General features: G+C 41.8%; 1 protein-coding gene across 2 annotated transcripts in view; it reads left to right on the forward strand.

The window, feature by feature from the left end:
• Window positions 1–27,770, forward strand: part of Abca13 (ATP binding cassette subfamily A member 13) — a 399,663-nt gene that overhangs the window by 248,633 nt on the left and 123,260 nt on the right. For both annotated transcript variants that reach the window (XM_050141226.1, XM_050141225.1), the window contains 4 exons: window positions 4,535–4,604; window positions 8,712–8,830; window positions 11,359–11,446; window positions 17,373–17,484. In XM_050141226.1, the coding sequence (XP_049997183.1) occupies window positions 4,535–4,604; window positions 8,712–8,830; window positions 11,359–11,446; window positions 17,373–17,484 (389 nt within the window). The remainder of the gene's footprint in view (window positions 1–4,534; window positions 4,605–8,711; window positions 8,831–11,358; window positions 11,447–17,372; window positions 17,485–27,770) is intronic.

The following is a 27,770-nucleotide window of genomic DNA, read 5'->3' on the forward strand; positions in this document are numbered from 1 at the left end:
ATATGTATTTGTAATCACTCAATATTAAGCAGCAGCTAGTAGAGTCTATGTTATGGATGCAGACACTCTATTAGTGATTGTTAGATCCTGGGAAGGGTTGTCAGAGGAAGAATGGAGAGAGCTTAGGTATGTGGTTAGGTAACAAACACAATTTCTAATGATATGGTTGACAACTAGTCAAAACAGTTTCTAAGACATTTTTATTCTTCCCAATTCAAAGAAATGATAAGTATTTCTGATGATGGTTAAGACTCCCAGTTTGTCCTCTACACATTATGCATATGTATTATAGTATCACATGTTAGGCTGGGGAGGCAGCTCAGTGGGTAAGAGTACTTGTGCAAGCATGAGGACATGAACACCTCCCAGGACCCATGTGGGAAAAAAGAGCTATGCATGAGTGTGTATGCCTGAAACTCTAGTATTTAGGAGTAAAGAAGATAGGTATTAAAACTTCATTGGCCAGTCAAAATACAAACCAGCAAACATTGAGATGTCAGCTCAAGAAGAGACCATGTCTCAAGAGAATATAGAGCCAAAGAAGAATATAGCCCATGCCCTCCTCTGACCTCTGTGTGTTTATACAAGGGTCCATGCATACTTGCACACTCACATACATTCAACACATATGTAAGAACAGAAACACGCACACACTATTTCACTGCACATCATAGGTATATGCCCATTGAAATTTAAAGATGAAATGACATCCTGTCAATATGTGCTGGTTGCTTTGAAGAAGGCTTTTCTGGGCTCTGCTAGTCACACTGACAGGGATGACTGGCCTCTGGACTCTACTAAGGCATGCCTTGCTTCATAAGTGATATTCTTGCTTTATTTCCCCTAACTGTCATTGCTGGAGGATCTACTGAGAATCAAGTATTACTAGAGGGACCAAGATTATTGCAAATAATCAATTCTAAGACATTTGTAATTACAAAGTGAGCAAACGAGGCTAGAGTTAAAAGCCATGATAGTGTCCTGGATGTTACATGGCTGTCTTTCCAGTGATAAGTGTAGAGACCCAGACAATGACATTAGGAATATTTCTCCTAGTTTACGATGACGTTTCTTGCCAATTAGTCATGTTGGTAATTAGCTGAGACTGGATAACCATTAATGGCCTCAGTGTGGAAGAATGGAGAGAAAATTAATTATGTTGTTTCACTTGACTTCTCTCTTGAAACACAAAGTGATTTATTCTGTGAAGGGTTCAGTGGCAGTGTTTTCATTTTCTCTTCTGTAATAAAAACACACAGGATGTAAAATACACATACCTTCAAGGAGCAGAAATGAGAGCACATCTATGGTCTAATGCTGTATCAAGGAAAGAATGATTAGCAGAAAAAAAAATAGAGCATTTTTTTATCTAGTCTCTCAAAAAGAAAACACCCAGGTTAAATCAGTGGTTTATGAGTGGCAGAGCATAGTCACAAGCTCATCTTTTTTAGCATGATGCCAGTGCCCCACCCACTCTCTACCTCCCTTCCCTAATGTAGAGCTGGTGCTCAGGGAGCTAGCAGGCTGGTTTGGTGGTAAGAGTAGTCCCTGAGGCCTGGCACCACTTCTGGCCAAGCTCATCTGTGAAGATGCATGTGAAGATCAAGGGTAGAAAGCATCTGAGGCATCTAGGTGCAGGCGAAGAACACACTTGGACACCAGGCCGCCTCAATCAGATCTCAGCCTCACTATGACTATGTGACCTGGACTGCTTACTCAACCTCTGTCTGCCTCAATTGACATCAATGTCCTTGCCCTTCCCCAGAAATAACCTTTACTCCAAATAATGAGGTGATCCCCATGGAGCTTCCTTTTTCTTTAAACAAGTGCATGTCTCAGAATGCTGTTTTTGAGGAGGAAGGTCCTTATGGCACCTGTCCCTATATTTGAGATTTAAGATGTTTACTATGCTATTAAAAACTCCAGGCATCCATATAGTGCAGAGACCTGTTCAACCCAAATGTTAGAAACCTTCGGATCATGTTCAAAGCCCATTGACTCAGAAACGGTGTCATTGTGATTGTGTTCTACAAAACACATTAGGGATGTTCTCTGAAAACTCAAAGTATGTTTAAATTTCTATTATCTTGAAAGAAATTTACAAAGGCATGTGTGTCTGATGCCTAACAGGCAATTTCGTCTGCCTGACTCCCTTATGAATGCTCACAGAGATTTTCAGAAAATCGTTGGATACAAAAATTGTTGGAGGCTGAGATGCTCAAAAACAAAAATCTGTTAAAAGATTGTCTTGGATTAGCATTCAAATCTCAGGGTTTTTTTTTCTCTCTATCAAAGGAAGCTCAGAAATAAGAGAAGATTAAGAAGGGGCAATGTGGACTTTAGAAACAATTCATTAAACTATACAAGTTGTATTACTCCCCTTTCCATGGCTATAGTGTAATCCTACCAAACTAAAGACCATGACCTATTTTGTGTGTGTGTGCTGAATTAAGTAAGCTTTATCTTCTGTCCAACATGTTTTTTTTTTTCCATAAAGGGGGATTTGAGAGAATAGTCCCAAATGGCTTTTCTGTATAGGCCTCAAACTGTAAGAATAGAGGTTTCCAAGGGTGTTTGGTATATTAACTTGGCAGACAGTCTCAAAATTATTTGGAAAAATATCTTTATCAGGGTGTAGTATAGTGTATGGAGCATGTCAAATTTCAGAAACATGGGTTAAGACATAGTCGTACTTAAATTTTACAGAAAATAGGAATGAACTTATTCTGACAAGATGGCTTATAATCTTAAGATGGAGTCATATTGGTCAATCTATAGCATAATACTTGAGGCCGGACACTGTTTTAGAAAAAATAGATTTACTGGGTTCAGTGTTTTGTCTCAGCAGAAGAACATGGTATGAGCACCCGTGTGGCTCTGGTGAGCAGCCTGAGGATTAATTTGACATTGGCAGGCTGCATGTGAAAGAGACACATGGCAAAGGAGATAGTCAGGGATGCAGTGCTCTCGGCTTACAGCCTACACCCTCCCAGGCTGATTCCCATGGGAGCAATATGAGTCCATGCCAGGGCTTCCTGGCCCTCCGTGACTGATGACCTTACACTAGGACTTCCTTCCCAAACGGTCTGCCCTTCTCAATACCACTGCTCTGAGAAGAGACTTTGTCACACATGGGCTCTGCAGGTGAGGCCACATCCACACCACAGCCCTCAATACCTGTCATCATAAGCAACTGCAGCAAAAGGACCACGTATCGGGTGGGAGAGGCAAAGAGTCAGGATGTTTTTAAGCACAAGTAATTAGATTATAGGCATCTGGTAAAAAAAAAAATGCAACTACCTTAGGAGTTTTATTTTCATGTTAACCTAGGAATCCCAATCTGGAATCTCCATGAGCTAATTATAAAATAAAAATAATAATAAAGAAGTCCATAATCAATTTTAGTATTTAGGAAATTGTATAGAAATTGTATTTACCAGTCTGGTTAACAGAATTGACAAGTGTCCTTCCATTGGATTGGCTTTTCCAACATGGCGTCATCAGCCCTTCTGCCTTCCATTGGAGCAATACACCTGTACAGAGAGCCTGGGCTTGGGGTTCAGCTTGGCAGGGCAGCCCTTCAGCTGTGTGACCCCCCCCCCCCAGCTAATGGTGCAAGCTCTTAAAGTTGCCTTGAGGTTCTGAGAAGTAGGGTGAGGAGAGGATACGGTAAAAAGTTTAGCTGGCACCTGTGGGTGAGTAAATGATAATTTCATCTTCTCTCTCAGTATTTGAGTACTTAAGACCATCTATAGTGAAGTAAAATTTGACTTAAAATTATTGTAAAAAAATCTTAATGTCTGGGGATCTCAAGGATAAAAATCTACAGAGAAAAAGAACATGAAAGCGTTTCTACAGCCAGCTAGATGGCTCAGTGGATAAAAGTGCTTGCGGCCAAGCTGAAAGACTTGAGCTTGATCCCCTGAGACCCACATGGTGGAAGGCAAGCGCTAACTCCCACAATGGTTCTCTGCCTTTCACACATGCATTATAGCACACACACACGCACATACACACACACACGCACACACGCACGCACGCATGCACACACACACTTAAATAAGTAAATGAAGGAAACAATCTAAGAGTTGTCTACTCATTGCTATTCGCTAGCTATCGCAATCTGTCTGTATGTGGTAATTTAATTGTAGCTTTTCTATAAATTATTAAGTTACTATTATATGCCAGAAATGAATGAACAGGTCAATTTAATGCAATTAATAAGCAATTACTAGTTGATTCTTGGTATCTGGCTATGATCTGAGAGTTTTGCAGACCGCCAACAGCCGTAGCTCTGGGAAGTCACAGAGCCCCAGAGCATGCTCAGTGTGAGCAGCCAACTAATCCCCATGTCACATCAGGGAGTCCTGGCATGGTCACAAAACATTGTCATCAGATTAGCTGCTCAAACTTTGAAAACAAATGACAGAGTCCGGCCTTAGCAGCACGGAGGGGTCGTCTTGTGAACTGTGTTCTACATGGTGGAACTTGCTTTCATCAAAAGGTCTTTTTAATTCTCCCTTCTGTTCTTTAGGGAAAATTCTTCAAGCTGGCATAAGGACTCTTTTTCTGGCCCAGAATTCCAGAAGTCATGCGGCTGCCTGGTATGTATCTGAAGCACCCTTCATTGTTTGAAGTATAAAGCTCAAATTAAAAAAGTTGAGTTGCTTCTACCTGCCTTACCCTCATCTTTTTTTTTTTGCTTAAGTCTTTTACTGTCTATATTTACATACGAGGCTATTTATAGGAGAGTTTTCATCCCTTACAGTGAACGTGATTCCATTTTACAGACTCGGCTGCCTTCTCTTTCCCTGTTCACACCTGTAACTGTCCCACCAGCTCTGCCGCCTGCTCATTCCCTGTTCACACCTGTAACTGTCCCACCAGCTCTGCCGCCTGCTCATTCCCTGCTTAGTTCTCTTAATCATTGCGATCCCCAATGGGATACATGAGCAGCTGAATCCTCTTCAGTTAGAAATGAGAAACTAGACTTCTCCCATGGAAGAAATCTCCTTACATCTCATGACAAGTTGACCTCAAGACTTTCTTCATAATTTTTTCAAAGATCTGAGAAGCAGATATTAAAATCTAATACACTACTTAGAATTTCTAAGATGGTGAATGTACACAAAATATATGGAAGGAGATATTCTGTTTTTGAGGCAAAGGCCATAGCTACCTTGTCTACAAAGGAGAACAAACTAAAATTTATTTGGAAGATTGGTTGAAGTTCATCTCAGAGGAAATATCAGAAGGTAATTAGTGAAAGGCATGCATCTGTTATCTACAAGCAGCCATCAAATGTGTCAGTCTGAATTTGCCTTTTAAAAGTCTAAGGGTGCAGTTTAGCTGAGAAAGCGAGAGCTTAGCACACATGAAGCCTTTAGGTTTGATGTTAGGCAAGGTGGTCCTGCCTGCAATACCAGGACTCCGGAGGAACACAAAGAGATATTCACTGGTCATCCACAAAGGAATGACCACATGGAGAACACATTCATGAGCTTTTTTCTTAATGGCCCATGGGCTCCACTCTCTCCAGCAGCTTGGTTGGCTTCTAGAGGGTTTCACCTGTTTTCTTCTCATAGACAAAGTTCAGGAAAAAGAGAAAGACAATGCATCTACACATTGGGGACTCTGAGGACTGGAGGTCGTAAGGGTAGTGCACATTTTCACGTTTCCATTGTGGTCAGAGAACTCACTTGCATGCCTTGCTTCTTTGCACTTTTTGAAAGTCTTTTTATTTTTTTATTTTTCTTCATCTCAGTTCTTCCATTTTATCATGAAACCTTTAACGTTGTGCTCTAAGCTCTGATTCTTGAGTCTGGATTTAGTCTTTTTTTTTTTCTTCCAGTAATGGCTTTTCTTACCACAAACCTAAAGTCTATTAGGATTAGATAGGGTGTCAAGGGGATAGGGAGAATGAATAACTATCAGAATGGTATTATGGCCTTCAATTCCATCCAACTTACATGAAATATACGAGTTCAGTAACATGTATGTAAGAAAAGAAAGATGCCAAATGAGAGCACTCTCTATGTATGGGTAAACATGCTTTAGGAATGGTAGCTAAAACAGCATGCTTTTTTTTTTTTTTAAGTAATCGTTACAGAGGACTTCAGCTTAAACAGGCAACAGCCTGAGAATCTGCAGTAATGCTTTGACTAAAGAATCCCCTTCTTAATCTCTCCCTCCCCCTGCTGCTGGTTTCTGCTGTTTTGGCTTCTCCTTCTTCTTTAATTGATTGTGTGTTGTGTGTGTGTGTCCCCTCAGTGTCCTCTGTAATACACTTTAAGAAATACCAGTCTATACATTAGATATTAAAGGACCTCGGGAGAGGGAATTGAGGTATGCATCATAAATGTTCCAAGGAATTGCTCCTCAGGGTTACCTCTAAGGTGACATGGGAAGTCATGCAAAGGTCAGATATACATCCAAAGTTAGTTCTCTGTTTAACTGTGTTTGACAGAAGGCAAAATATTTACTCCCTGTAAGTTCTGCCATCCAGAAGCCCTGGGTCACATTGATGTCCTCATATGCATATTTACTACATCTTGGCTCTTTCCAAGTCCAGAAACATAAGGCTAATTCCAGTTGTTATCTGGAAGTGATACCACTACGAAACCTCCAAAGGTAATGGGAATCTTGTAGGTTCTGAAGAATGGACGGGAAGTTTTCTTTCTGAGCACAGGTGAATAACGGCTGCAGTAAGGACAGCAGCACACTACTACCATCAGGGATGTATGCGGCCCTGTTTAAAATCTAGAGGAAGACTACATTCTTCAGGCCGATGCCACACATTGCCATATGCTGGGTAGCTGAAAGAAGTAACTTTATCCTCACAAGTCCTAGAGCCGAATCTGAAATCAGTGGTGTGGTCTGAAATCACGAGAGGAGAAGCTCAACTATAGGGCAGGCTGTAGGCGAGAATCCATATGTCCTACTTCTGATAGCATCAGTTGACTTCTGGCGTTTGTTGGATTGTGGCTACACATCTCCAGTGTATGACAATGTGGTGTCCTCTTTTCTGCACCTATTTCCATCCTGGAGAGACGCAGATGATGCTAATGGGGCCCACTCTGAACATCCAGGGTGACTCCTCCAGTGGAGACCTCTAACAGTGATGGTCTTCATACCCATTACCACATATGGAGGCACTGACAGATTCCAGAAACAAGAACATGGTATTTAGGGAATCATCATTAGACTTACTACAGGGATATAGCTCAGGGGTAGAACATTTGACTGTAGAAGGTATATTTGTAGATAATGAAACACACAAGAGTTAAAAAAAAAAGAGGCTAAATATCTTTTCTAGGGGGCTTGAATTCCTTATAAAATTTTGATTTCTTAGCCAGGGCCTCATCAAAATACAGATTGTATTATAGAAAGATACATGTTGATTCACAGTCATAAGGAGGATTAGAGAGAAACACCAGAGAAAAGGGAAACTTTAAAGGTTCTCATTTGACTCTGTGAGTAAGCTATTTGAATTTGGTTGAATTATTTATCCATCTATTTTAAATGCTAAGTGGACATCTTATGCATTTGTAATGGTCAGCATGCTCATTAAAGAGGTTGTGGAAGGCGAGCTACTCCTGAGGGAATAAGCGTATTAATTATCTTTGCTGAGTCATTGCACAGTAAACTTGATCTTCAGGTTTCTGTGTTGAGAAGGACCAGCATGTACTCAGCAGTTTTCAGGTATTTAATGTATTTCAAGTATTTGATCTAGAGTGAGCATGTGCACTGTGTCTGTGAACTTATCCCTTCTGTTTAACTGACAGTTTGTTACTATGACCAAAAGCTCTCTAATGTCCCTACCCTTGCTACTGTTTCTAACAACGAATGTTTCACTCTGTTTCCTTGGTTTGAGTTTTTAAACTTCACATGGTGAGAATTAGGTTAAGCCCTAACTTCTGGCAATTAATGTTCTTGCTATCTAACCCATACCTTTCTGAAGGTCATATTTCAAGCTTGCTCGACCCTCTTGGCTTGCATATTTCCTGCTCGTGCAGCGGAACTGAGCAACAAACTCATATGTTAAATCAGGGTGCTTTGATTCCAGTTTTGAGGAAAAGCAAGCTTCCAAAGCTGCAATAAAAAAATTCAGAGATGGTTTTTCTATTTTTGCATATTATATCCTCCAAACCAGCTCTCCCACAGAAGTAGAAGCAGAGCCCATTTAGTCTGAATTCTGTAGCAGGATGCCAGCCCTATGGTGACCATTGGGTTGACCACTCCCTCCTTCCTCATTTGATGGCCATTTCATCATGTAGACTTGAGTGAAGCCCCAGCGGGCTGTTTGAGTCTGGCCTCTAACCCATATAAAAGAAGCACAGGTCTTTGAATTCTCCTGCTTATCTTTCTTTTCCTAGTTGCCTCTGACTTGTGCAGCTTCTTCAAATGAAAGACCATGCTAGCAAAAACATCTTCCCTTTTTAGTTCCTACAGAGCTGCCAAAACTTACAAGCGAAAAAGGATTTGAAGTTCTTAGATATAATTGGCGGCACAGGTCACAGTGGAATTCTGGCAACTCTCAACTGCAGGAGGCTCTTAAAGAGATTCCAGAAACCAGAATATATAAAAGGCTGAAGAAAATTTATTAAAAATTAAAAGCTAGGAAAAGCCACATTTAGTTTAAAATAATGTCAGTAAAGCTGATCGTGGGCTCTGAACAAGTTTCTATTTTATGTCTTTGAAAACAATTACAGAAGTGTCCAAATAAAAGTGCCGGGGCTCCATATCTGACCAACTGCCTGGGACACACACTACTCAACCTCTCGAGCTATGATGTGGAAGAGTACTTGCTGGTGCCATCTGCAAAACCAAGGTCTGTACAGAATTGTTGCTGGATCTTTACTATTGTTTTCTAATTACAGTTGTCCCTCCACAGGCGCAGGTTCTGGTTCCAGGAACCTAGAGGGTGTCCAAATCCACATAAGCTTGAGTTCCCTATACAAAATGATGATGCAGTACTACTTTAGAACTCCACCCATATTCTTACTTTCTGTAGTCGTATCTTGATTTATGATACCTGACACAGTACAAATGCTATGTTAAATTAATGATGAATAAAAAGTTTGGAGATGTTGAAAGTAACCACAGTTACGTTCTGGAATATTTTCCACCTGTTGTTGGTTAAATCCACAGATGTGTGGAACCCATGGCCTTTGAGTCAATTGCGCTTTGGAAAAACCCATTGTTCCTGATGTTCATGTGCTTTAAAGCTCAAACGTCTGAGACATACCTTGGTGTTCATATGAATTCCAAAGCCTCATTTGAATTAAAGCTGCAGGCCTTAATCAGAGTCTTCCCTGCTGCCTTTCGGACTTTGAAGCATTGGGGGATATCATATCCATTGAGATCTCATCACTGGCAGTGGCAGGGGAGCCGGGGCAGTTTTGTGACTTCAGGGAATAGAGCAGAAAAGCTAATGGCATAATAAAATAATGGTCTCTCTTTAAAATTTTCTTTATTATGTAAAAGCATCTAGTAATGGAATCTGGCAACAAACCATGTCTTGCAATTCCTTGAGGTTGGGGAAAATTTTTGTGTTGAAATTTTTGGAGGCAGAGGAGGCAGCTACAGATGTGATAAATAGGTATGCATGCTTCTCATTGCCTTAAATGTCAGCGGCATTAACCATTGTCTTAGTTAGGGATTATTATTATTATTAATTATTATTGCTGGGAAAAGGTGCTACGATCACTGCAACTCTTATAAAGAAAGCATTTAATTGGGGTGACTCCCTTGCACTTTCAGAGGTTCAGTCCATTATCATCATGTTGTGGAGCATGGCAGCGTGCAGGCAGGCATGGTGCTAGAGATTTCATTCGGCTGAGATCCGTATATCTTGCAGCAACAGAAACTGACTGACAGTCACACTGAAGGAAGCTTGAGCAAAAGAGATCTCAAAGCCCACTTCCACAGTAACACACTTCCTCCAACAAGGTCACACCTCCTAATGGTGGTGCTCCCTTTGGGGCCATTTTTATTCAAACCACCACAACTCTCTTGTCAAACTTCCCAAGTCCCTAAAATACACTACATTGCTTCATAGGTGCAGACATTCTGTAGACTACCCATGTTGCTAGGATACTATACCACCTTGCATTTGCTTTCTTTCTTTTCCAGGCAAGTATGTTGCCATTGCCCTCAACACTGACCTCCTTTGCCCTCTGGTTTGCCTACATCTCTATTGCTTCCTTCCCTCCTGGCATCCTTAAATATATCTTACTACCTCTGCTTTCGCTTCCAAACCGTCATGTGGTAAAAGTTGTGCCCAGAACTTAGAATAGTGCCTGTCATATCCGAAGTACCAGTCCATGCTCGCTGAATGGATGAAAGACTTCACTTGAGCCAGATGAGAACACAGCTCTATTCCTTCATTTTTGCAGTAAGGGTGCTATGGTCCAAGATTGTTCTTCAGTCTGTTTACATCCAGAGACCGAGAAGTCAGTAGCAATGTGTACCTTTATTTCCGATGTCAACATAATGGGAAGCTTAATAAGTGTAGGATATCATACAGCCCATGGAGATGCGTTACATAATTCTCACCCAGGAAAAACTCATTAATTGCATGACAGACAAACCAGCAGGTGAATGATTATAAAACCCAGCATGGTGATTGATATAATGGATGGACATGTAAAGAATTAGGCTAATTCAAAAGAGAAAGAACATCTCAGCCGACTGTAGTTCTGAGATGTCTAGCTGAGCAAGGCTAGCTGTGAGTGGCAACGAAAAGTGCAGGGCAGGCCAGCCAATCCAGGCGGGTATAAGATCACACTGGGCCAATCACCTTGAGTAGTGGATTTGAGTGGGGGCACATGGCTGCGAATTAAAACAAGAGTGCTAAGTGTCACAACCCATTTCAACCACAGTGTTGGTTTCCTGCTAAGTTCTAGTAAGTAGAGTTTCTAGCATGGTAAGAGTCACGTCCATTCCTTCTCTATCAGCAATATTCTCTCTGAGTGTTAGAATGAGGCCGGCCCACTCTCCTCAGCAGCTGTCTCAGTCTGCGCAGGTCAGACATGCTCAGTAGCCCCCCCCCCCCCCCCAACTTGAGATGACTGGAGGGGATGGAGAGATGGCTCAGTGGTTAAGAGCACTGGCTGCTCTTCCAGAGGTCCTGAGTTCAATTCCCAGCAATCACATGGTGGCTCACAACCATCTGTACTGAGATCTGACGCCCTCCTCTGACGTGCGGGCATACATCAAGGCAAAATGTTGTATACATAATAAATAAATCTTTAAAAAAAAGAGAGATGACTAGAACTCTTATGTTGATGCTAAATGAACCTTTGAATGGAAGTCCTGGTACCCTGGTTGTGTTAGCATTTTGTTTACTCCTAACAGGCTTGGAGGTTGGTCTTTTGGAGTACAAATTCCCAATGAAGATAAAGAAGTGAAGACCAATGCATCAGAACAAAGAACTTTGGCAAAGGTAACAGAATTCCCTTTCTTCATGTTTTAGAAAGAATTTAGGCAAACAAAAGCCCAAATACATTTTGAGCATGGGCTTCCTTTAGGCAGATCAAATTCTGGTGATTGTTACTGAACATCAAGAATGATTGTGTTATGAAGATCCTCTTGAGAAAGAAAAATGAGTTGATTTTTTAAGAGAGTGTAGAAATACAACAAACTGGTTACTATTTCATCTACTAGACTAAAGTAAATGAAAAATAAAAGATGGAATTTCATCTACTAGACTAAAGTAAATGACAGGCTGGCCTACTTTTCAAGATGTCTGTGGTTGCCACGAATGGAACCCACAACCACTATTCATGGTTGCCAATGAATTTTCCCATGAAGAGGTTAAACTCCTTGTCATCCAAAAGATTGTTTGCACACAAGCCTGGCACAAACAAACATCAGTTATTTGTGTTGACTCTTGCGGGCTCTGGATTTTTGTGTCCTAGCAGGTATACCCTATGAGTTAGGTATATTCCTGTTAGAATTACAGGGAGAAGGTAGGAGCTTCTTTAGTTGAGAGGGAGTGAAGATCAGATAAAAGACTGTTTTTATCCACAATGGAAATTCAGAAATGGTAATTAATAACAGATTGTTTCCCCCCAAACATCAACATAAGTTTAAAGTGGGTAAAGATGAGAGGGTCAAAGCTCTCAGTGGCCGTGATTTGGAAAGGAGCATGCCATTAGAGAGAGAAATTGGAAAAAGTAGATCAGGGGAAGAAGCTAAATCAATATGAAGGAGTGAGTGAAGAGATGGTCAAATCGTTTCTTTCTGTAGCGCATAGGTATTCCATCTGCTCGTAAACTCACCACGGAACCGCTGCAACTCCTATGTTCCCAGGAATCGCACTCCCCACTAGGAAGCGGGAGTATTTGTGCTTCCCTTGAAATGGAGAGGCTAATCCACATAAGCGTGCTTGTGCATGTGGTGTTTACTCTGGGGATAAAGCTCTCTGCAGACACTTCACATGTAATCCCCAGAGACAGTCTCAACGGCTGTACTTTATGGTCTAATCCCCGAAGAAAATCCCAAGTCAAAGTACGAACTGCACAGAAAGCCCTCCCTCGGCTGAGGGTTCTTCAAATATCTCTTCTTTTAAAATCAATGTACACATAGATTTATAAATCCCAGCATTCATAACTTAAAGGGGAATAATTTAAGTGGACCTAGTGGCTTATATTGAAGAGTATTATGTAGGTATGGTTAAAATATGAGTAATCTGTAGAAGGGTCCTGTTGATTTTCTGTAGCAAAGCCTTGATATTTTTATCTAAGTCCAGACATTTCTTGTTGCTATCAGCTGTCTGGGTCTTTGCTTTCGGACATTTAGACAACAATGGTAGGATAGGAGTGACTTGACTTATTTTCTTCTGATTCCTGTACCTGATGGTCCTATGGCTCTTCTGCATTGGAGCGTTTTGCTCTCTGTAGGCATTTGAATGAGCTCTCTTGGACCCTTTGGGGAGTGAACTTCTTTCTAGGAAGCCAAGTTATCTAGTGTTGTGGAGAGGAATGAAGGGCTCAGGTGGTTAGTGTCCTGTCATCCAGAGGTGGCTGGTGTCCATTTTCCTTTGGAAGGAAAAATGGAAATTTGATAATGAAGATGCCTAGTCCATGATTCAACGAATATAACCTGCCTCTCGGGGACCTTTCCACGACAGCCTCATTCAGGCTTTGAGTGTTCTTATCTTATTTAATCCAAATTCACTTTCCATCATATGCCCTTCACACAAAAGGCCCAAACACATGGCTCACACACCTGTGTGTGTATATGAGCATATGCACGCGTGAACCCATGTGTATGTATGTGTGGAACATTCCCTTCTGTTATACCCAGACTGACTTTGTTCTTCCTGTACTCAGTTACTTTCCTGAGGAATCATTACCCGTGATTCCTGATAGCAAAGGTCAGGCAGTAGCACAATCTGTGCCTACCAGATTAACTTACTGCTTCCCTTACTAAACGTTCTCACTTTCTGACTTCTGGGCCAACGGGGAAAGGAATCCCAGAACTATTTCCACAGCACAGTATAGTTTTAGAAAAGATTTTTTTTTTAAGAAATAAAAAAAAAGTTTTTTATTTGAATGCTGCAAAATCCTTAACACAAATTTTAAGATCATCTTAAAATTCACTCGACTTAAAAAATTAATAAGGGCCCTCTCAAATGGAGATCACTTAATAAGAAAACCAAGAGAGGAAGGAGCTCAAGAACACTTTAAATCCTACTCCTGGAGGCTTACTCACTCAACGCTTCATTGCAAAAACACAATCAAAAACAAAAATATATAACTACAAGTCTTCAGTAGCATCTTCAGTACAGGAGCGTTTAGCCATGATTGCAGGGTGGACAGCTGTGGGCTGTGCCTCGCAATGCCACCTGGTACACTGGCTATGAGGATGTTTCTAAGCTGGACCCCAGTTCTGCCTCTTGAGAATGATCCCCACTCCCGCAGTTGCAGTGGTCTGCAACTCTATTCTCCAACAGCCATTTCCCCATTTTCCTTCACCGCTCCATATGAAGAGGATGCCTAGAAACAGGCCTCTGAGCAACTTCTGGGCTGGCCTGCAGAAAGCTGGGCTGTGGCTTACTCTGGCAGTGGACATTCAGTTCAGTTTGATGTTGACTCCCCCAGTGCAGCACAGCATCTAGGCTGTTTGTTTATGTAATTAAGAACCACAAGCTGGGCCCGTGGTTCTTGTTGAGACAAGCACTTAGTGAGTTCTTCAACTTAATTACTGGGGTTTGGGGAATGTCAGATCACACACACCTTGAAGTGCAAGGTCTTTCTGTCCCTTAGAGAGGGCCACTTAGCAGGGCTCTTGTTCTTTAATGCTAAGTCCTGTCTCTGAGCATCTTGCTTAGAAACCTCCAGCCCAGATCTGTTGGCTGCAGCCTCTGTACTTTGTCTGTAGACATACCCCGGGTGACACTTTGACAAATGGGTGCCACTGTGTAATGAGGGCCCATGGTTATCAGTGGTCCACAGAGGCTGCCTTGCCACCTTCTCCAGCACTTTTGCACATTGCCCCTCCTATTCCCAAACCCCTGGGAGTGTTTCTTGTCGCCCAGGTGCTAATCCTAAAGTGGTGCCCTGTGTTTTTAGTTCCTGTGACAGTCACACCTCCTGGCAGTGTTAATTGCCGTATCAGTTATCTGTTCCCACATGAATAGGAATGCTGAAAGCCAAGGTTTCCAAACCCCAGAGGCCTCTACAGTGGCCATTTATTTAGCTCAGAGTCTGCAAAGTTCTGCTGCCATCATCCTGACTGAGCTCACCTTGGAGAGAAGTGAATATGTGCATAGTTGACTGGCTGTTGGCTTTTGCCAGGCGGGAGATGGATGATTTAATTTAGGACATTTAAGTTGAAAAACATCTTTTTAATGTGGGGTGACATGAGGTGAAAATACTGACTTTATTACTTGCAGGTCTTGAAAAATGCATTGCATGCCCCAAATCCACATACTCAGAGGCATGGGGCAGGAGAGGTTAGGGAGACAGAGAGGTATACATATGGGTCAATGTCTCTGTTATGGATAGGATATAATCCAAGCAGGTTTCCTACAGGGAGTTTTCTCTGGTGCATTTCAGGAGACTGGCACAGGCTATAGGAGGCCATGTGGCTGAGGAGTGGTCACTATGGTCATCTGCACCATCTATGTGTCTGCTGTAAGGGTCAGTGGAGTGAGCTGAGCAGATTGTTTCTGCACAACTCCTTCTATATGGAAGTGACTATGACCAGAAGCAATACAAAGCAGATGTTTAGATCAAACGCTACAGAGCAATGAAAAAATGAAGAACTGCAGACAGGACCATTTTTTTTGAAGGAAAAGATCCAGCTGACATTCCGAGGGATATTCAGGGCCCCATAGAATGCTAATAATGCACTGCAGTGTGCGCATGTGTGAAGTCTGAGCTCAGCTCTACTCTGTCTATGTCCAGTTTGTCAGCCCAGCCCGGTCCTCTCAGTGATGTCAGCAGCTCAGCAAGGATGCAGCATCCATCTCTGTGCTTTTCAAACCTCTTTTGTTGTCTTATCCTGTGGTTCAATGCAATGAGACAGACTCAGTCTCATTGCAAAGGACCACACAACAGGGATGTTGAGAAATAGGGTCTATGAACTGTTCTAGAACAGAAACCACAGAACCCAGGGGCATGAGGCATAGGGGGTAAACAGAGGCTCCTAATTCTCCAGCTCTGTTATCCCTCTACACCTCTACCTTGCTGGTGGTATCACTGTTCTGAGATATTGTATTTTTTAAATATATCGGTCTGTTAAAACAAACAGGCAAAAATCAAACTTAAAATTTAAAAATTTCTGGTACAGGGTAGAGGTGGCATTATCACCCCCTTTCTCTTCTTGTTTCTTTCTCACTTGTTAAACTTTTAAGGAAAGCTTGTCATAGTGGGGGACGAGGTTGTGAAGATGGGTATTGGGAAATAAGACTTTCAGATGAAATGGATAGGCTTTCAACTATATTAGCTGACTTGGACACAACCCTACAATTTCCATCATTTCTGGAAATGTGTGTATGTGTGTGTGTGTGTGTGTGTGTGTGTGTGTGTGTGTGTGTGTGTGTGTGAGAGAGAGAGAGAGAGAGAGAGAGAGAGAGAGAGAGAGAGAGAGAGAGAATACAGAACTCTGAGGGAAATGTCTGTTAGGCCAAAGAATCCTTTAGCTCAGTGCTTACTCCATCCCAACACTCAGGTCTCAATCTGCTTGGCAGGATTATAGCACTAAACTGCCCTACATTGGGGAGTGTGGTTTGCCCATGCACTGCTACTGTGTTTAGGCAGAGTGCCAACACTCACGGAATGTGTTTGCCTTCTGTGTTTAGTAGGTTTCGGGATGTCTTCCTTTCCTTGCAGTTTAAAAGGTGACTTTATAGCGTAAATAAGCGGTGGGAAACAGCTGTTAATTGTGTGAATGATGGGGGTTCTTGTCTACTAGAATAAAAGAGTTGGGAAACACTAGTTTGTATAGTGGACTTTTATTTTATTTGATATTTATGACATTTTATTACTTAGCTTTTCCCACAGACTACTACTCACGGGCCCCGTAAAATACACTTGGACGCATAAGGATGAAGGAGAAGTGACTTGAAGTCTAGCTCTCACTTGTGTAAACTTGTGTGCAAACTTGAGATGGCTCCTCAAGGGCCAGCTTTCTGTGGGCTAGCTCTTGTTTTCAGAGTAAATTATCTGTTGCAAAACAACATCACTCGAGCCATGTACTCTACCACAGATGAATTAAGACCCAAATCTACTAGTCGACAGGCTGTATTTCTTGAAGATACTATCATTGTAAACTTACCATACATATCTCATTCTTCATTAAAGTCTTGATATGATATTTTGAAGAATAGGAAGCAGTGGTTTGGTGTGTTTTTAAATGATATTTAGTATCTGGTCTTTACAAACATAGTCTTTTTCTTTTCCCCTTACCTTTCTCATCTCAAGAGATACATTGATTTATATTCTCTATGCTCAACAAATGTTCAATTCAATATATTTTGAGAAATGATGTTCCACGTGCAGTTATTAAATTGAAAGTAATCATTTTTTCTGATCATCCTCCATGCCTTTCATTTGCAGGTCAAATTTCATTAGCTTACCAACTGAGAAAGAAAAAAAAAATAATGGGCTTCAGTCCCAAATCCTGTGAGACTATAATTATAAAGCAACATTTGCATTTGTTCTGGGGAAAATTAATCTATTTTTAGCTGTAAATTATATGCTTGAGATAAATATAAAATTAGCAGCCTGAAATTGGCTGTCACTGTCAGCCATGAGGGAACGCTGCTCCGAGTCCTGTGTTCAGGTGCTGTTGATGCTTAGTGACACATGAACAGAATTGAGAACCACTCTCATGAGATTCATCGTCTCCTTCTTTTTCAGGTGTGGTATAACCAGAAGGGTTTCCATTCTCTCCCCTCCTACCTAAACCATCTCAACAACCTGATCTTATGGCAGTACTTATCCCCGGATACTTCAGACTGGAGACAATATGGTAATGTGATTTTTTGTTCATTGTCATTGACTACTTTCAACAGAACAGTATTTTTTAATACCGAAAGATGCAGAATAAGGCAATGAAGAATGATGCCCAGTTTCTCATCAGACATTCTGTGCATAACATCACACGAAGTTCTGGGCTCTCTCTGTCTCTCACATTAAATATCAAGCTTTCTTGAAGCTGTGACCTTGTCTGTGAAGCAAAAGGTATTCTGAGGATTTATTTCAAAAATTATTCTGCAGTTTAATATCATATAGAAGCAAAAGCAAATTCAATTTTAAGGACTCTACTATATGGAATACTGCAATAGAGAATAAAAGATTTCCCTAAAAAAAAAAAAAAAAAGATTTCCCTAATGTGTGACCACTGGTAAAGTGAACATTGTAATTTGGTTCACATTGGCCAACCTCATCAGTCCCATGTGCCAACCGCCCACTGATTACCTCTGTTTTCTCATTTCGGCAAATGGCTTAGGTCCATTTTTTGTATCCAGAGTTGATTTCTTGGTTTAGGACTATCTCCCAACTTTAGTTGAGTGGAGAAGAAATAATTTATCAAGTTAATTTAAGTCATTACAAAAAGAAGAAAAAAGTCAGGAAGCATAACGATACCAGGCTCTCCACCTGTTGTAGTTTATTTCATGGGTACATGCAGAAGCATCAGTGCTCATGGAAGTCCATGCTGAGCTGTCACTCTGAATCGGTTCCCTTTGTTCACTTTTAATATTTGATTCACAATTTACTACCTGTTTTATGTTTTTTATATGAATGGGCGTTTCTTCTGTATGTATGTGCCATGGGCATGCCTTGTGCCATATGTCAAGAAAGGTCATTGGATTCTCTGATACGGGAGCTGCAGATGGTTGTCAGTCATCTTGTCTATACTGGGAGTCAAATTCAGGTCTTCTGTAAGAGAAACAAGTAGTGTAAATCACTGAGCCACCTCTCCAGCAACCCTACCTTTTCAGGTTTACTTTATGTTGTGGTGTTGGGTTATGTGGTTGCCTTATGCACACCTATGGCAAGTACTCTACCTCTTCCTATACCTCCAGCCTGCTAAAACCATTAAAAATAAAATAAACTAGTTTTTAACACCCTGATCATATCTAATGATAGTAGATAATAAAATATTAAAATATGTATGGCTAAGATAAGCACAAAAGAGTTATAGAATCATACAAGGTAGGGATAAAAGAATAATATTTATTAAGTGTCTGAAAAATATTAGGAACTACAGTAGGTTTCACATCAAAATTTGGAAGATAATGTTTTGTAGATGTATCAGATGAGACTGGAATTCACAACTCTACATTTTAATTTATTGTGGTTTTCTGTAGTGGTCTCCATCTGTTTTGAAGAGAAATTTCCTTGATAAAGTGTGAAGACTATACTTATCTGTGGGCAGAAGAACAGATATTTAAAGATTTTCATTAGAAATTATGTTGCTTTATTAAACCAGTACTTGTTGATTCTCTTCCAACCACCATGATGTCAGTCTCACTGTCTATTTGACCAAGCTTCCAATAGCAGACATGGTTTCTTTCCAGTTCAGAGAACGTTATAGAAGAGGCAGGGGAAGGATTGTAAGAGCCAGATATTCAGAAAATTTCCTGTCAGATTGTGTCTCATACTAATATCAGAAGTGACATCACTAAAGCCTCACCAACATAACTGCCCAAATGTTAAAACAAGGAAGACACTAGTGAATGTGTCCACCTGGATGGGGAAAAGCCCATGAGGCCAAGGTCTCTACCCTTCTTCACAAATAACTATTAGCAACTGAGGAAAGCTGAGGACAAGAGATGTAGCCTTCCCCAGGGAAGAGTGAACCAGTTGATGGTTTAGTGCCAAATGATCAGTTCCAAAAACATTCACACAGGTAGTGTTATATGGAGTGATCCGATTATTTTTAGGAATTTATGCCCTCTGTATGCTGTGAATATGTTTTATTACCATTGGTTAATAAAGAAGCTGCTTCGGCCTATGGCAGGGCAGAATAGAACTAGGTGGAAAAACTAAACCGAATGCAGGGAGAAAAAAGACAGAGTCAGAGAGATGCCATGTAGGTGCCAAAGGAGACAGATGCTGGAACTTTTCTGGTAGGTCACAGCCTCGTGATGATACATAAACTAATAGAAATGGATTAATTTATGATATAAGAGCTAGTTAGGAATACACCTAAGATATTGGCCAAACAGTGTTATAATTAGTATAGTTTCTGTGTTAGTATATGGGTCTGGGCAGCCGGATATGTGCGTATGTGTATGTATGGAATAAAAGTACATGAAAAGAGAGGCCATGAATTTGAAGGAGATAAGAGAGAGTATATGGGAGGACTTGGAGGGAGGGAAGAAAAGGGAGAAATGCTATAATTAAATTGTAATTTGAAAAAGAAGAACAATAAAATGAAAATATTAGATGGGCATTATTTGCCTACCTTATTGATTAGAAACTTGATGTTCTACATAATCATCTAGGAGCTTAGGTGCTGAGCCAGTTTGACTCTTAGGCATAGTAGCATCTTCTCACTAATAGCATGGGTCACTTTTCTCTCATGTCCAACTGAATGGTCCTTTTCTTTGTGGACATTCTCCATCAAGGTCTATAATAGTGGCCCTTGAGCGATGAACAGTAGTTTGAGCTCAATTGGGTATTCTAGAGTTCAGCACTACCAGTCAGTCCTGGCATGCTTCAGATTTCAAGTTGTCTAGTTTGACCTCATCATGAGTGTGAGTATGGAGAGCAATTGTTCTCTCTGAAAAGGATTATATTTTTTTAAGCCAAATCTCACTTGACCTTGACTGATGCTGTATGGAGGAAGGACCTTTTTAGTTAGTCAGTGAACATTCTTTCCTGAGGATAAGAATAGTATTGTAAAATGAAAACATAAGAAAAAATAAGAGAAACACAGAAAGGTTATTCTCAAATGTAGAGGTATTTAGGTATCTAGGCAAGATCGGGAAGAATCTGGAACAAAGAACACACTAATGTTCAGACAGATGAAGAAAAGTTTGGAGCATGGGGGATAAGAAAGGATTTAAGACCCAAATAGAAACTTGTGCTTCTGAGGCCGAATGACTGACGTCAGACCTGGCGGCCCTTTGAGAAATGTTAGGAGAGGGCAGGTGCCCCAAAGGAGGCACAGGGTGTTTTGCATGGGGGCAGATATTGCATGAGGACATGAAACTTTTCAGTAGGATCCAGAATACTGGAAAGGAGAGATCAGAGCAGCCACAAGCAGCGTTGGTCTCAGCATTGCCTTAAAAGTGGAAGAATGGATGAAGAAAGTATGGAATATATACATATTAGAGTACTACTCAGCAGTAAAAAACAATGACTTTTTGAATTTTGCATGCAAATGGACGGAAATAGAAAACACTATCCTGAGTGAGGTAAGCCAGACCCAAAAAGAAGAACATGGGATGTACTCACTCATATTTGGTTTCTAGCCATAAATAAAGGACATTGAGCCTATAATTCGGGTTCTTAGAGAAGCTAAATAAGAAGGAGAACCCAAAGAAAAACATATAGGCATCCTCCTGAATATTAACCTTCATCAGGCGATGAAAGGAGACAGAGACAGAGACCCACATTGGAGCACCGGACTGAAATCTCAAGGTCCAAATCAGGAGCAGAAGGAGAGAGAGCACGAGCAAGGAACTCAGGACCGCGAGGGGTGCACCCACACACTGAGACAATGGGGATGTTCTATCGGGAACTCACCAAGGCCAGCTGGCCTGGGTCTGAAAAAGCCTGGGTTAAAACCGGTCTCGCTGAACATAGCGGACAATGAGGACTACTGAGACCTCAAGAACAATGGCAATGGGTTTTTGATCCTACTGCACCTATTGGTTTTGTGGGAGCCTAGGCAGTTTGGATGCTCACCTTACTAGACCTGGATGGAGGTGGGTGGTCCTTGGACTTCCCACAGGGCAGGGAACCCTGATTGCTCTTTGGGCTGACGAGGGAGGGGGACTTGATGGGGGAGGGGGAGGGAAATGGGAGGCGGTGGCGGGGAGGAGGCAGAAATCTTTAATAAATAAATAAATAGGTAAAAAAGTGACTGGTGAGATGGTGGGGCTGATCTAATGGGAGCTCACCAAGGCCAGCTGGATGATGGAGCATGTGATCAAACCGGACTCCCTGAACGTGGCTGACAAGGAGGGCTGACTGAGAAGCCAAGGACAATGGCAACGGGTTTTGATCCTACTGCATGTAATGACATGGAGCCTAGTCTGTTTGGATGCTCACCTTCCTAGTCCTGGATGGAGGAGGGAGGACCTTGGACTTCTCACAGGGCAGGGAATCCCGACTGTTCTTTGGACTGGAGAGGGAGGAGAAGGGGGATGGGGGAGCAGGAGGGAAATGGGAGGAGGTGGAAATTTTAAATTAAATAATAATAATAAAAAAAGAAAAACGTGACTGGTGAAGGAAATCAGGTAAGCAACCCCAGGACTGGCTTGCATATTCAGCCAGTGAACAGGTCAGGATATCAAGCTGCCATCTGCACTCAATGGCTAGTGTCCAGAAGGGCAACTACCTGTTGTCCCTCACACTTCCTATACACTCCCTTTCTTTCCCTCTTTCAATATCCACAGTATTTTTTCTAGCCCTCAGCAGCTTCCTACTGTGACATACATGGTTCTCTTCTGCATCTCTTTGCCTCACTTGACTCTTGTGCTATAGGCAGCTGCTGACCGGCCCCCTGTCCTTCTCCCTTAGGGGCAGTCAGAAGAGCAGAGTGGCCACCATTACCTCAGGTTAATTAGAAACAAATAGGTGCAAATGGTTTAGGCTGTGGGAACCTCTCTGCCACTGCAGCTCCTAATAGTGATGAACTGTTTTATAGCAAAGAAAGTGGTTTCAGTCATCAGCAAGATGCCAGAGTAGAAAGCCTGAGTCATGGTTCCCCCAGGGATATGTTACAGGAAAAACTAGCAATGAGCTAACACACCTTTCTAAGAGCAATGGAAATCAAAGAGCAACAGAGACCAAATAAATACCTAATCAACGATGCACACCTTCCTAGACCTGGATGGAGGGGGGAGGGCCTTTAACTTTCCACAGGGCAGGGAACCATGACTTATCTTAGGACTGGAGAGCGAGGTGGAGGGGAGCGGGGGGAGTGGGAGGGAAATGGGAGGATGGGAGGAGGTGGAAATTTTTAATTAATAAATAAAATAACTCACATAAAAAAAGAAAAAGTAAGGGACTGTGTGCAACATTCATTTGGTTTTGTCCCACCTACCCTTGGTATATCCTGCAGCAGTTTAAGAGAACTGGTAGCTCAGTCCAAGAGGCTTCCTGTGAACTGGAGACAGCACCCAGAATTCTAAGCTGCATGTTCTGTGCTGCCTATAAAAACTGCCTCAGTCATGTTGGTCATGGCCTCTGTGTCATGTTGGTCTCTGTGTTGTGTGCTTGAGGTTCTGATAACAAAAGATGCTCAAATGTCAAACCAGAAGAAGCCAGGAAGCAAGGGTGTGGCCCGTTAAAGTCATAAGGGCAGGCTGCAGACTGCAAATGCCAGGGCCAGAAAACTGCAGGCTGTAGAGTTCATATCACAGCTAAGGCACTAGAGGAAGCGGTAGTGAGATTTTTGGTGAAAATTAAATATTTCAAGTCAGTCTTGTATGGAGGAGAATTAGACAAAGGCTGTTTCCAGGAAACAGGGACCACTAGAACCCATCCCAAGCAATTGCATAACACAGAACTAACATGCAGAGTTTGTATATATGTGTGTGTGTATGTGTGTGCCCGTGTGTACATGTGTGTGATTCTTGCCTGACTCTTTGAGATAAAGTTTTTCCATGTATCACAGCCTGGTCTCAAGTTCACAATCCTTCTGTCTTCTCCTTCCAGTTAGAGGGATTAGAGGCCTATGCTACCATGCCTTACAAGTTTTTGCAAATGCTTAATTTTGAACAAAAATTCTTATAAGGTTTCTCAAAATATTGCTCTTATTATTCAGTTATGATGAGGGCAAGAAATTGGGAGTCCACTGACTTTGAAAGGTGGGTTATGATACCCATAGGTTCTGATAAAAGGCGCATGCCACCCACTAGAGTCCACATAGGAGGCCCTGTGATCACATGAGAGAGAGAGAGAGAGAGTAAAGGGAAATATGGGTAAAAGCCTCTGGTACGCTTCTGCAGAGACCGGTGGTGAAGCCTGGGAAGCTGTTGCAAGGAACTGCTTGTTCATCCTGCCCACCCAGAACCAAAATAACCACACAGAAACTATATCCATTGAATCACTTCTTGTCCCGTTAGCTCTAGCTTCTTCTTGGCTAACTCTTACATATTAATTTAACCCATTTCTATTAATCTGTACATCACCTCGAGGTCGTGGCCTACCAGCAAAGTTCCAGCATGTCTATCTCTGGTGGCAGATCCATGGCAGCCCCTGACTCTGCCCTTCTTTCTCTCAGCATTCAGTCCAGTCCTCCCTGCCTACCTAAGTTCTACCCTATCAACAGGCCAAGGCAGTTTCTTTATTCATTAATGATAATCACAGCACAGAGAGGGGACTCCCACATCAGGAAGCAGACTCAGGATTGCTCTGGAGGAGTGGGTGCTGTGAGGGTTGTTATACACCAGCTCTGCACCTTACTGGCTAGTACTTGGGGTAATTGGGTAGAGGGTACCATTGCTGCCTGAACCATAGTTGCCCATCGATCATGTCTGCACTGGTGGTCACATAACCAGATGATGGCCATCTCAGAAGCATCTACTTACAGCAGTGGGCTCTTCATTTGTTTGTTGCGAAGCTGGCTAAGACATCAAAAACACATTTATTCTCTGCTATTGGAAATTTCTCTAAATATATTTTATTTGTTTTCTTTGTGTCAAAGTTTCAATTTTTGACTTGTTTATGTGCTCGGCGCTGGAAAGAAAGTTTCGTGCAGTAAATTGGGAACATAGAAGACAACAGCGCAGGAGGGTGCATTGTGAGTTGTTATTAAAATATTGATTAAGAACTCCCACTAGCAAAGCTCTGAGCAAAAATATTCTATCACATCTCTTTCTGCTTGCCCATTCATGTGGGAATTGGACAAAGCTGGATCTATGAGCTTAATATTATAATGAAAGCAAGGCTTAGCCAGGGGAGGTGGCTGACAGCAGAGGCCGAGGCTTATCCTCAGCTTTGACCCCAGTAGCCCCATCACCTAGGGCTCAGGAGCCTGCAGACAACAGAAGCTGAAACACCCGTTTCCGAATTACACAGACAATACTGGGCATTCCTTCCTGGTTAGCCCTCTGATAGCTGTGTTGGCATTTATGGGCATTTTTGCCCCAGAGGTGAAGAAACTTTATGAGTCCCATTCTGTTTATTCATAAGGAAGCTGGTTTGTCAGGACCTACGGTGGTGTCTTTTCTCATCCTAGGGCTCTCATATCTTGTCTGAGTCCATATCTGAAGCATGGAGCCCAATGCCATCGAACTTTAATTTTCTAGTCCATTTCCATAGAGCCAGTTTGTGAAGCCCTGGAAAATGGGTTCTAGTCCAGGAAAACCAGCTCTGGTTCCCAAGGTGAATTTCCAAGATGGAGTATCATCTCTTTCTGTCTATTAGCGCAGTAGGAATTCATCTGCTCTGATGTAACAGGTACCTGGACATTTTGGGGTGACGAGAAGTACAGCTTTTTAGGTCTCACTTGGAGTGTTGTGTGGAGATTTGGGGCTCAGCAAGGATGGCAGGACTGTGGGTTGAAAGGTAATTTTGTTCCTTTATCACTTCTTTTATATTCATGTCGGAAGTTTAATAACATTTGTGATCAGAGGCATTTGCCAGAATCCTAAGGGGACCTACAAGTCAGTCGAGACTAAACCTGGAATTGGCCTTTTCCTGCATAGCACATAGTCATTCATCAAATATTCGTTTTTGTCCCTGTAGCCTCACAGGCACATGTCTTCGTGTCTTTTCTTCCTTTATTACTCCCCGCCTGGACCTGGGTGCCATGGGTGCTTTCCTGGGTATTTCCGCCTTAGGCAGCCTACCATGGTGACTCTCTGGGCATGTCTGAGGTCACCCAGGGAAAGCATCTTTCTAGACATAGTATTCTCCTTAATTCATAGCCCCTCTTTTGAGATAGGGCTCTACTAAAAAACCAGATGGAACTCATCATCCCCCACCTCAGTCTCACAAATCCTGAGATTGTAGATGGCATCGTCTTGTTATGCCTTTTAAATTATTTTGTCTTATTTATTTTTATTTTGAAATAAGGTCTTACAGGGTCTAGGTTGTTCTTCCAACCCACTATGTATTTGTAACTATCCTCAAACTCCTAATCCTTTTGCCTACATCTTCCAAGGACTGAGATTACAGACCTATACCACAATGCCAGGAGATGATCCGTAGGCTGTCCGTGGTCTGGTCCAGCACTCTGCCATTGAAAGTTCTGCCCCAGGTAAAGATTCAGCAACAACACAGCAGGTCTTAAATGTGCACATCAAATCACAATCCTATTGGCATGAAAATTTATCTCTATTAAATATTCATAAGCTGCTGCTTATTGTCTTTTAGGGTCTTTCCGTGATGCCTAGGCATTTATCCTACACGTAGGTCAAGTAATGAACAAAGAAAACCAAGGAAAGTCTCCGAACCTGTGTGTGCCTCTCAGGTCACCCCACCTTCCGCCATGTACCAGGTGCCTAAGTGCTTTTGCCTCCTGGATCTTGTTTTCTGAAATCATTTTTTTTTTCAGAATTCCATTTGTATTGATTCAACAATCAAAGTGCAATCAAGATGCTGACATTTTGTTGGGAAAAGCGTTTCTAAAAGGGTGAAATCGTTCTTGCCCGATACTTAGAACTTTCAGCACCTCTTATGTGTGTTCGGGATAAAGCACATGCATCTAAATAGCTGTGCATTTACTGCTGCCAGCCTGAGATACCATCCTCTTCCATGCCTTCTCACATGGCTCGCCATCACAGGGCTTTTATGCTTAGTGGTTTACTGCCCCTGAGAACCTTCAGCTAGGTTTCTCCCTGCACCGTCCAGCATCTTAACAAAGGTTTATGCATTTCTGCTCAATGCTCAAGGTCTAGTTCACGTGTAACTAGATTCCACTGAAGGCCTCCCGCCTATCAGAATGAGTTAATAGCTCATCTCTTGTCCCCCGTAGGTAGTAGTTACCAAAATCCACCTGTGGACCCATTTCCTCTGACATTCACATATTTACACAAACCCCTGCAGACATTATGCTAGGCACGGAAGCAGTGAGGACTGTGGATTGCCATCATCTGTCAGTTGATGGGCACGTAGGTTAATTCCATGTCTTTCCTATTGTGAGCAGTACCATAGTGGACATGGAAGCACAGGTACCCTTCGACAGACAGCAGAAGGATTTCTGGGTCACAGGCAGCTCTACTTTTAAATTTTAAGGAGCACCCTTGTTGATTTCCAAAACAGCTGCTCTCCACCAGCAGTGTGTTGGTCCCTTTCTCTACTTTCTCTCTTAAACTTACCATTTGTCTTTTTGACATAGCCTCACAGCCCTGCTTTCTGGAGTCAGGGCCTTGTCTCCCCATGGTTTTCATTTGCATTTCCCTGATAAGTTCTGGTATCATAGTTTTTTTTTAATTTCATTGCTATTGGTAATTCATGTTTTCTTAAACAATATTTAATTTTAAAAAATATTTTAAAAAATACTGAATTTTAAAATTGATTACTTTTTGCTGTTGAGTTATTTGTTCATCCTTGCTATGTACCACTTATCGACTGTATGATTTGAAATATTTTTTGCCCATTGTGTAGGTTGTATCTTCCCCCAGTTGATAATTTCTTTTGCTGTGTAGAAGTGTTTTCATTTGGTGCCATCCTGTTTGTCTAGTTTTGCTTGTTTTCTGTATATTTCGGGTCTTATCTAAAGATAATCCATGTCCACTGCAATGTTGGGAAGCATCTCTTTCCCCTTTATCCTGTAATACTTGCCTGACTTTAGGTCTTGTGGTTTTTTTAAATGGATATTGAATTGATCTTTGTGTAGAGTGAGAAATACTTTTGTTTCTTTCCTTTACATACGGATACACAGTTTCTATAGCACCATTTAGTAAAGAGTGCCCAGAGTGTGGTCGTTTTCTGTTATTATTTTTATTGTATTAATTATTTCTTTGTCTATTTATTGTGGGTGCTTTTTAAAATATGGTGCACAAGCTGTGATGCCCATGTGGAGGTTAGAGAACAACTTACAAGAGTCGGTTCTCCCCCTCTACCGTGTGGGTCCTGTGAATCACACTCCGGTCATTGGGCTTGGTGGCAAGATAATTTCCCCATGTG

The sequence above is a fragment of the Alexandromys fortis genome, unplaced genomic scaffold (assembly GCF_014885135.2).
Source record: "Alexandromys fortis isolate MF-2015 unplaced genomic scaffold, M_Fortis_MF-2015_v1.1 scaffold_7, whole genome shotgun sequence".
Taxonomy (NCBI): domain Eukaryota; kingdom Metazoa; phylum Chordata; class Mammalia; order Rodentia; family Cricetidae; genus Alexandromys; species Alexandromys fortis.